Source organism: Topomyia yanbarensis, unplaced genomic scaffold, assembly GCF_030247195.1.
Source record: "Topomyia yanbarensis strain Yona2022 unplaced genomic scaffold, ASM3024719v1 HiC_scaffold_76, whole genome shotgun sequence".
NCBI classification, from domain to species: Eukaryota; Metazoa; Arthropoda; class Insecta; order Diptera; family Culicidae; genus Topomyia; species Topomyia yanbarensis.
This window is the reverse complement of record NW_026684002.1, coordinates 107,746-117,491: the sequence shown is the minus strand read 5'-3', so window position 1 is coordinate 117,491 and position 9,746 is coordinate 107,746. Positions and strand designations below refer to the sequence as shown.

Here is a 9,746-nt window from a genome sequence, read left to right as displayed (position 1 = left end):
ACTAATATTGCATCATAACGAAGTTATATGAAAAATTCATTTTCCGTCGTCAACGTAAACTGTCCCTGGCAGCACTGCTCCATCGGAATTCAATCAGACTAATTGCAATAATTTCAGTTCTAGAGCTGATCCTTGTAACTGTTAATACTCAAATGAAAGCCAATAGTCACATTTATTAGCCTTACTTGTTTTTATGAGCATATCTTACCTCAACCAAAAGTTATCGCTGTTTAAAAACGTTGTTGTCCACAAAGAACATGGGCATGATTGGGTTAACAAGACCATTAAAAGCAGCAAGAGAGCGTGTTTCGACAACCTGTGTGAGAGTGCCAACGCGAATCCGTGGGGTGACGCCTACAGGATTGTGATGGCCAAGACCAAAGGGGGCTCCTCACCCCCAGAACGGTCTCCGGACCGGTTGGCAACGATTATCGAAGTACTCTTTCCGTCTCGAGCCACAAGCCCCTGGCCACCTGCACTACGAGACAGTGCGGGCACGGCCGAAATGGTGGCTCCAGTGACGAATGAAGAACTACTCGCAGTGGCTAAATCCCTAGCAATGGACAAAGCTCCAGGGCCGGATGGAGTTCCAAACAACGCACTCAAGGCAGCGATCATAGCGAACCCGAACATGTTCAGGCTAGCTATGCAGAGATGCCTTGACGAGTGCAGTTTCCCCGATAGATGGAAAAGGCAGAAATTGGTGCTGTTGCCGAAGCCCGGGAAGCCACCAGGCGACCCATCAGCGTACAGACCAATCTGTCTGATCGACACGACTGGCAAATTGCTTGAGAGCATCATCTTCAACAGGCTAACCCCGCACGCGGAAGGTACGGACCGTCTGTCAAGCAACCAGTTTGGATTTCGGAAGGGTAAGTCCACAGTGGACGCTCTCAACTCAGTGATAAATACTGCCGAGATAGCGATCCAACGGAAAAGGCGAGGTATTCGATACTGTGCGTTAGTGACACTTGACGTGAAGAACGCACTCAACAGCGCAAGCTGGGATGCCATCGCGCTCTCGTTACACCGGCTTAGCCTACCGGTGGGTCTGTACCGGATCCTGGAAAGCTACTTCCAAAACCGCGTACTGATATACGAGACCGATGCCGGTCAGAAAAGGGTTCCGATTACCGCCGGAGTCCCGCTGGGCTCGATCCTAGGCCCGGTGCTATGGAACCTCATGTATGACGGGGTTCTGAGACTGAAGTTCCCTCCTGGGGTCAAGATCGTCGGCTTTGCCGACGACGTAACCTTGGAGGTCTATGTGGAGTCAATCCCTGAGGTAGAACTAACCGCAGAACACGCGATCAACATGGTGGAGAAATGGAGGAGCACGAGAGGCCTGACCTTCGGCAGCCATGTCGACTATACATGCAAGAGAGCGTCGACTGCTGTTGCGGCATTATCGAGGATGATGTCCAATAGCTCAAAGGTGTGCGCCAGTAGACGTAGGCTACTGGAAGACGTTGCCGTATCTATCCTCAGGTACGGCGGCCCGTCATGGTCAAGAACACTGAGGGTAACCAGTTACCTACAGAAACTGGAGAGCACCTACCGCGTGATGTGCGTCAGAGTGATCTCTGCCTACCGCACGGTATCACACGATGCATCCTGCGTGATAGCGAGCATGATGCCAGTCGGGCTGGTCATCCGGGAAGATGAGGAATGCTTCGAGCTACGTGGAAATAGAGGAGCCCGCGAGCGCACCAGGGTGGCTTCGGTCGCCAGATGGCAGCGTGAGTGGGATAACTTCTCGAAAGGTATGTGGACCCACCGGCTGATACCTAACATATCGAGCTGGGTGGGCAGATCCCATGGGGAGGTTCACTTGCATCTGACACAATTCCTGTCAGACCATGGCTGCTTCCGACAGTACACAGGTTCGGGCACGCGGAGGTCCCCGTCTGCCCTGACTGAAATTAAGAGTTTTGCTAGTGCTACAAGTTTGGCCTTACCAAGCCATAACGCGGGTGGCGGCGGGAAAACTGCCGAATAGGGGTTGAAAACAGCTTGAAGCCACATCTGATGTTACTCCAAATGTATGTGATATCCAAGACTGAGTTGGATAGTTCCATCGAGCCTAGTTTGCATACCTTACATAACTAGACTCGCTGTTGTTAAATAGTAATAAAAAATAGAAAAAATAGAGCAATGGCAATAACCATTTCTGATCAAACTACCTGCATCGTTGAAACTTTTATTGAATAATTTATTCAGCGCGTTTAATTTATAATATGATCACACTACTATCAATCTCACTTGCTTTATTCCGGTGCAAACTTGGGCGGAGCCGGTGGTCCCATTTGCCGCGGTAACTGGCCCAACCGAGGATTCGGTAGCTTCGTACCTGGCTTCACAGGATTCAAGGTAAGAATCGAACCAAAATAAACGTGCTGAATAACAGGAAACTTTGAGAGTACCTCCTTTTGGTACATCTTAATAAGCCCAGTGCTAATTTTTGCCCACGACGGTACAGCACTTATGCTCCACAGCTGATTCGAGTGTTCAGCAAAATGTCCAGTTTTGACCTGCCTGATGTAGTCAATACATCCAATGAAAAGAAACTCCTTCCGATACTCATCAATTGTTTCGTCTTCGACAAACTTCGCTGGATCGATGGGACTATTGACGGCTAGCTGAGCACTACCCCAAATGAATGGGACGAACTGAAAATCATCGAGACTCCACACGCCATGACTTCCAGCTGGTTCCATTCGGTATGTTACCTGTAACTTTCGCACGAAATTCAGGTACTGATGAAATAGGCGCAAACCAACGGCGACTTCATCCTTTCGATCAATGGCCTCAATTTTAAAAAGACACATCAGAAACATTAAGAACGAAAGTTCGTGCCCAGTCCCGTAATCAATCCTGGTTGCATTGCCAAATGACTCCACAAAGTATAAATTGAGCTCCGGAGCGGCATCCTTGAGATTATCCGGCAGGGCACCAGTGATGAGATTCAAACTCTCGTTTTGCATCTTCTGGAACCAGGTCTTGTAGGCGACATTGCCAAACCTTGCTGGTTGATCTACCGGTGGGGTTTCAATTGCTAATTGTTCCAGCCGCTTTAATGCATCTATTAACTTCTGTATAACTGGATTTATTTCCACCGATTGGCTTTGCTTAGTGGCCTGCAGAGCCACACACATGGTGCTGATGAAACCCAAAAGATCGTAATAGGCCTCTGACTGCTCCCACCTAGCCATATCCATTGCATTTTTAATTAGTTTCTCCGGAAGTTTGTAGGCGAATTTCGGTGACCCATCTGACGATAAAATTTGGTATTACAGCGATGAAACTACCTATATTAAATTTTGTCGAACTTACCTGGCGAAGCCATTTCTAAAGTTTGGATGAATAATCACGATTACGTGTTTATTCACCTGAAATTTAGAGCTATATTTTGCGATAAAAACCGTGAAAAACAATAAAAACTTCCAATTCAAAATAAAAATCTGGCTATGACTGCAACGGCTCTGACACAAGAAATCAACATCAAAATAATGAAGGAAAAACAATAACACTCATCAGGCTGCCAATAAAGAGTCCGTTCACAGGTGTGAAATTCACCGCTCAAACCAGGGATGCCATACAGGCAGAATTTTTTTTACGCATCGATAGCATACTTTTCTACCTGCCTCCCCAGGAGATACAGAACACTAGATTAGGATTGTCGCTGGTGTTCCCATTGTTTTCGCCTCGGAACATGTTTGTTTTGCTTCCGGTATATATCTGTCAAAGTATCGAAAGTCTCTCTAGTAAAAGTCTTTGGTACGCGCTTTTGGTACACGCAGAAAAATATGGCCTGCTTTTAACCACAAACCGTTTAGTTGAACTTCAAATTGAGTTTGCCTATTTTTCATTTCAGTCTCGTTTATTCTGCTGGGATTTTTATGCATTCAAGACCGAAAACGTCCAATACATAAAATTTGCAACAGAATAAACGAGAGGCAAACAGAAAAATGATGCGATATCTGCTATGTAACAAATTTCTATGTGGAATACTATTATAATTTCATTAATTTTCACATGATATCTATGCGTAACAAGTAATTTTTATCTGCCACTACAAATTGCAAAAAAAATATGTGTAAAATCAATATATTCAATATAACGAATTTTCTCGGTGTAAATTTTCGACTGTTATTGTTATGAAATGAAAGAGTTTGTTATACCGCACAAGGAAATGAAAATTTATCAAAATTCAGTACAAGTTTAGACAATTTATGCATTCTAATTAGTGAAAACACATAAGCCAAGAATAGCCATTGTTTTGCTGGCTAATAGAAACAAAAATGATTAGTCGCTATGAAACGACGATAGAGGATTATTTTTTTGCTTTTTTTATTTGGCCCATTTTACAGGTATATCCCGGAATCAAAACAATGATGTTCCTACCACTGATGCCAGCGACAATCCTAATCTAGTGTTCGGTATCTACTGCCTCCCCGCATAGTTAAAACCATAGTGTATGTAAGGAGAGTGAAGACAATTGTCATGATTATCTGTCAGTAATATTCCAAACGAACAAACGACCTCTCAAAATACATGGATTTGACTCGTTTGGAATGACACTGACAAATAATCATTGTTCCAATTTTGACAGTGTCGTCACTCTCCTTATATGCACTCAGGTTAAAACCATTTGTGACATAGTTCGAACAATAAACCTATGTTATGGGATATAGTAACCATTAGAGATGATGTTTTTGTATTGTTCCGACAATATGAACTTAGATTTTATTCAATGAATATAACAATAGTTCTACAATATCCCCAATAGTAACGACGAATGGAAAGGTTAAACTATAGTATAGTGAAACAAAATTCAGTACTGTAACCATATGTGATATTGTACATGTTGATGACCATTTAATGGTTCGAATGTTAAACAAACAATATCTGATATGGTTTCGCTAGTAAACAAAACAGTAAATAGACAATAGAATTGTCGAAGTATATTATATTGTACTAGAACCTCCTCTCTTGTAAATATTTAGAACATAAATTTATTATTTCCACAGATAACAGACGTTTAGGCTCGATTTGAATCGTGTGTAAATACCCGCAACTGAGATTCCGAATAAATCAGACGTCTAAAACACGTTTGGCAAACGTTTGTAGATGGCGCAATGATCGATGCAATGCAGTTAGAGTGCAGCTGTCAAACACGTATAGCAAACAGTTACGCAGATGGCAATAGTGAAACACGGATTTCCAACGTTTATCAATTTGAAAGTTTACACAGGTTTTTGAAGAAATTTTGTTCTAGCCTAAACGTCTGTTATCTGTGTTATTTCTATTGCTACAATTTGAATAAGTACTCTATATACAATATCAGATAAGAGTACAATCCCAAGTAATAGGTAATTCATTTAATTTGCAAAAATATTTCGACAAACCTTATGTTAAAGATAGCAACAGAAATAATAAGCTTTATGTTCTAAATATTTACAGGAGAGGAGGTCCTAGTACATTATAATATATTTCGACAATCCCACATAATGTCTATTTACTGTTTTGTCCACTAGCGAAACCATATCAGATATTTTTTGTTTAACATTCGAACTATTGAATTCACTGCCGGAAAAAAGGGAGAGGGATTGATTTTTTTACTCAAAATTAATGGGATGAAGTTTAGTCGGCTTTGGGGAATGAATGTTCAATGCATAAAATTTACAGCAGAACAAGCGAGAGGCAGATAGAAAAGTATGCTATCGATGCATAAATAAAATTCTGAGTGTGGAGTAGGCTGTCTTGGGCTTTGGCCCTCGTTGCTGGGCTACGTTCACATAGCTCTCAATTTGACATTTTTTAATTTTGACTTTTGATTTTAGTACTTCTATCTTCTTTACCGATTTGTTTTGAAATGTGACAGTATGCTAATTCAGAGATGCCAGGTTTGCAGACAAGTCTGCAAATTGGCAGACTTTTAATTTAAGCTGCAGATTTTTTCGATGATGCAGATATTTGCAGATTTTTTAGTTTGGTTGCAGATATTTGCAGATTTTTTAGTTTGGTTGCAGATATTTGCAGATTTTTGGATATAAAGGCTTTTGGTTACACTAGGTTTCCTGACATTTTTTGTTCTTCCCAGACTTTTAAAATTATTATCGCAGACATTTGAAAAAAGTACCTGGCATCTCTGTGCTAATTTTCCAATGCTGATACTGGGTTAAAACACAATCAGGTTTGATTAGTGATTTTCTGAATCAAACTATTATTTTTTCTCTATTTCGGTAATCGACAGGATGTCGAACTATGTTGGACTAAACAAACTGGGTAAGTTATTCACGTACATCCGAGAAAATGGTGGAATCTTTGCGAGTTTGAGTAAATTGTACAGGTATGAGTCGAATTTGCTTATGTAACTTCGTGCCAAACTAAATAATATACGTCTTGGCCACAGAATGGATGAGATGAAAACCGGCAGATTGGTGGGACAGGACAAATATGGTAACAAGTATTTTGAAGATCCATCGCAGTTCTATGGCAGGAATCGATGGGTTGAATATGCACCCCATTTTTACATGGAATACGATGCTTCCCAGATTCCGGCAGACTGGTACGGTTGGATGCATTACAAGGTAACACTTGATAATTTTCCTGCTGTATAATAAAATCATGTTCATGGTGGATATGTATTTTTAGTCGGATCTTCCCCCAAACCGCGATGGATCGCGCGTTCATTATGCCTGGATGACGGACCACAGCGCAAATCTTTCTGGAACAAAAAGTAAAATATTTCCGTATTCTGCATTATAGCAGATCTCTTTTTCGAACGAAACTGATGTATAACATTTTTCTTGCCTTTGAAATTGTTAAAAATTGTTTACCGCCTATAATCGGAAATCAGTCCCATGTGGATATGGAATCGTTCTAGAACAGTGCCATAGAACATGGGACTGACTTACAACTATGGGCAGTTTAGAACCCTTATAGTTTAACATCGATTTTTTATTCCTACATTATATTATTTTCAGTCTGTTATGCATGAAACTTGATACGCAGTACGCATACGAACAAGATTTTCTTCGTAGAGGTTGGTGTTGAAAATCACTGTTCTAGAACGATGGTAACATCAAACTACCAAACAATTCGTTCGAAAAATGATCCGGTGTAAAGCAGAATGCTTGTATTGATAATCTTAATGGGTTATAACACGTTGATTATTACAGAAGCTTACATGCCCTATTCGACAACTCGTCCAAAGGTTGAAGCTTGGGATCCGAAAAAGCCGGCGGCCAAGCCTGAGTAAGTTTTTGTATCATGAGTTAAATGAATAAAAGTTCTAGGAATATTTACGATTAAATACCCCGTAAATTCATTATAATGTGAAACATCAACATTTTATTGTGGAACATATCAACAAACAACAATTAACTGATAATTTTGGATCAGTACTACCTTTTCAAAAATCTGTCTATTGTGTTTTCACGTTTCATTTTTTTCGGAGGCAATTCTGGTGATTTGTCTGGTTGACGCTTGCTTGTGGATGGTTTTGCTTCTTTTTCGTCATTACCTGTTACTTCCTTACCGCGCCGATACGCCTCCGTCATTTTCCGAATATTTTGCTTGGAAATCTCTTCGTGAATTACTATTCGATTCGGGTAATCTTTTCCGATAACACATCGCAGCTTTGCTTGTGTTTCCGGGCTTGCCTTCCAGGGTTCGTAAATAATTCCTGGAGGAAATTTAGCTAACTCGGGAACGTACTTCCTAATATATCGACCCTCCGGGTCGGTCTTTTTGCCGAACGCCACCGGACTGTACACACGAAAATACTGATGGAAAAAGGCGGACGCCGAAAGCCACATCCAATTACCGGCGTTCAAAGCCCAATCGGCATCTAGTAAAAGTTCTTCAAAAACTCGTTGCCCTTCCTCCCAAGAAATCCACAAGTCTCCCCGCGTCAGAAAGCAAGCCACTGCGTGGCGGGCCAGATGATGGATCCATCCTTCTTGACGCAGTTGACGCATTATAGCATCGATAAAAGGATAACCTGTCCGCCCATAGGTCCAAGCTTCCAAGTGAACTTTGTTGGTTATCCAAGGAATTTGAAGGCAAATTTTATTTCCGACCATTTTGTCAAAATTTGGTTCGGCTGCTGCAGCACAATAGTAAAATTCACGCCACATCAACTGTCCTACCAGTGACACCGGCGGTTGAGAATGCTTTTGGCCTTTCAAAACTTTGTTCAGCTCGCTCATGAATAGTCTGGAACTTAGGCAGCCAAATTTTAAATACGGACTAAGTACCGTTGTGCTTGGTTCGAGAGAGTTGGGAGAAGTTTTCGGTTTCTCAAACGAGCAAACCCATGTTTTCCGTTTCATATACTCTCGAAGACGCCTAAGACCTTCCGTCTCTCCACCGGGAAACTTACATTCACCCAATTCGCTCTGTTGTACACCCAACGCTTCCAGATCTGGAACATCATAGCATTGTGAATCTTTTCTTTCCGATTTATCCTGTTTTGGGTGGCATCCGCCGGGCAATTTGCAAGGAACGTTCACTGGGTTCGGCTGTTTACACGTTGATGCTAGGCTACCGTATTTCTGGTAGGTCAATGGCACTTTTCCTCCGTTTTTGCTCAGAATTTCGTTTGGGTCAAAAATGGTATGAGATTTTTCTACCAACACTTCAACGTGATATTCATTTGCGAATTTCTGTACCATCGCATCTCGCTTAACTGCATAGGGTTCTATATCATACTCGTAGGTAAGCAAACAAGCGTTCCACTCTTGGAATAGTAGTGGAAAAACTTTGGTAGGATCTCCTCTGACAACGTACAATCTGAGACGAAACTGTAAATATAAAAAACGGGGGTTCAATTTTTGCACTCACCTGCTATTAATCTTCCGGAGACTTTTATCTAAATCCTCTAGTGATTGCTGCAAGAATCGCCATCGGTTTGCGCCTATTCTGAGCCACTTGCGGATAGCTGGATCGAGAATAAATACTGGTCGAAGCACTAGGTCTGCTGGGGCATCGGAAATGCGTTGGACGGCGGTTGCAAGGGCTGGATTGTCATGTACACGGAGTCCTTTCCGAAACCAGTGAATAACAGTTTGTTTTGAGGCCATCAAAGCGATACAATTTCAATTACAATTACGTGGTGAACGTGTTGCTATTCGAAACTTGATTCCAAATGTTGCCAAGGAGAAGCAGTTTGTTTTTGTTGGAAACAACAACAAGAATCTTCTTAGCCGACAATTTTAGTACAATATGCACTTAGGGTAGGACCAGAGATGCTGCTTTTATAGAGATGCGCGAAGACAGAATCCACAAGTCAAAAAGGGCAAGTTGTTAGCTAACTGGGAGCTATTTGCCAGCTCGGATGCGCTAATTGCCCTTCAATTTTCTAGCAAATTGCTAGGGGTTATTTCAAATGCAACATTTGGGCGATTTGCCGCCTTCATTATTTGGCCGCTCTATACTCGCCCTTAAACCGCCAACGGAACGCGCCATTTAATCGCCCTAAATTGCCTAATATTATGTAAAATTACAAATAATACTCATTTTTGGATTCACATAAACTTAACAGTATACTAGGTAATCGCTACCAAACTATACGAAGAATCAATGGTGAAATAGGGATCTTTAGGGGTGTGCGGGTTAAGGCATATTCTGATGCAGATTAGTACCGTGAGTTAATACCTCAGTTCTTTTTCAATTTTTAGGCCCGAAACTGCTGAAAAAAACATTTTTTAGTTTGTTTCCTTTTAGGAAAATAACACATC

The 9,746-nt window shown here is 41.6% G+C and overlaps 3 protein-coding genes across 3 annotated transcripts; 1 reads left to right on the top strand and 2 right to left on the bottom strand.

The window, feature by feature from the left end:
* Positions 1-2,167: 2,167 nt before the first annotated feature.
* LOC131696130 (serine/threonine-protein phosphatase 2A activator-like) lies at positions 2,168-3,470 on the bottom strand. Its single transcript, XM_058984675.1, has 2 exons — positions 3,334-3,470; positions 2,168-3,271 (listed from the first exon to the last, which is right to left on the bottom strand). The coding sequence occupies exons 1-2, from the start codon at positions 3,344-3,346 to the stop codon at positions 2,268-2,270; spliced, it is 1,017 nt and encodes a 338-aa protein (XP_058840658.1). The 5' UTR covers positions 3,347-3,470; the 3' UTR covers positions 2,168-2,267.
* Positions 3,471-6,154: 2,684 nt separating this feature from the next.
* LOC131696128 (probable NADH dehydrogenase [ubiquinone] 1 alpha subcomplex subunit 12) lies at positions 6,155-7,318 on the top strand. Its single transcript, XM_058984673.1, has 5 exons — positions 6,155-6,196; positions 6,257-6,352; positions 6,416-6,593; positions 6,658-6,742; positions 7,185-7,318. Exons 2-5 carry the CDS (start codon positions 6,258-6,260, stop codon positions 7,262-7,264), a joined length of 438 nt encoding a protein of 145 aa, XP_058840656.1. The 5' UTR covers positions 6,155-6,196; position 6,257; the 3' UTR covers positions 7,265-7,318.
* An 11-nt stretch (positions 7,319-7,329) lies between these two features.
* Positions 7,330-9,193, bottom strand: LOC131696127 (cryptochrome-1-like). The gene is made up of 2 exons (XM_058984672.1): positions 8,851-9,193; positions 7,330-8,799 (listed from the first exon to the last, which is right to left on the bottom strand). Exons 1-2 carry the CDS (start codon positions 9,087-9,089, stop codon positions 7,410-7,412), a joined length of 1,629 nt encoding a protein of 542 aa, XP_058840655.1. The 5' UTR covers positions 9,090-9,193; the 3' UTR covers positions 7,330-7,409.
* Positions 9,194-9,746: the final 553 nt, after the last annotated feature.

Excerpts from the sequence above, each read along its gene's own strand:
- LOC131696128 (XM_058984673.1), top strand. The coding sequence starts at position 6,258 with ATGTCGAACTATGTTGGACTAAACAAACTGGGTAAGTTATTCACGTAC. Across the intron at positions 6,594-6,657 it reads ACGGTTGGATGCATTACAAG|TCGGATCTTCCCCCAAACCG; the intron begins GTAACACTTGAT and ends ATGTATTTTTAG. Across the intron at positions 6,743-7,184 it reads AAATCTTTCTGGAACAAAAA|AAGCTTACATGCCCTATTCG; the intron begins GTAAAATATTTC and ends TGATTATTACAG.
- LOC131696127 (XM_058984672.1), bottom strand. The coding sequence starts at position 9,089 with ATGGCCTCAAAACAAACTGTTATTCACTGGTTTCGGAAAGGACTCCGT. Across the intron at positions 8,800-8,850 it reads CTCCGGAAGATTAATAGCAG|ATTGTACGTTGTCAGAGGAG; the intron begins GTGAGTGCAAAA and ends GTTTCGTCTCAG.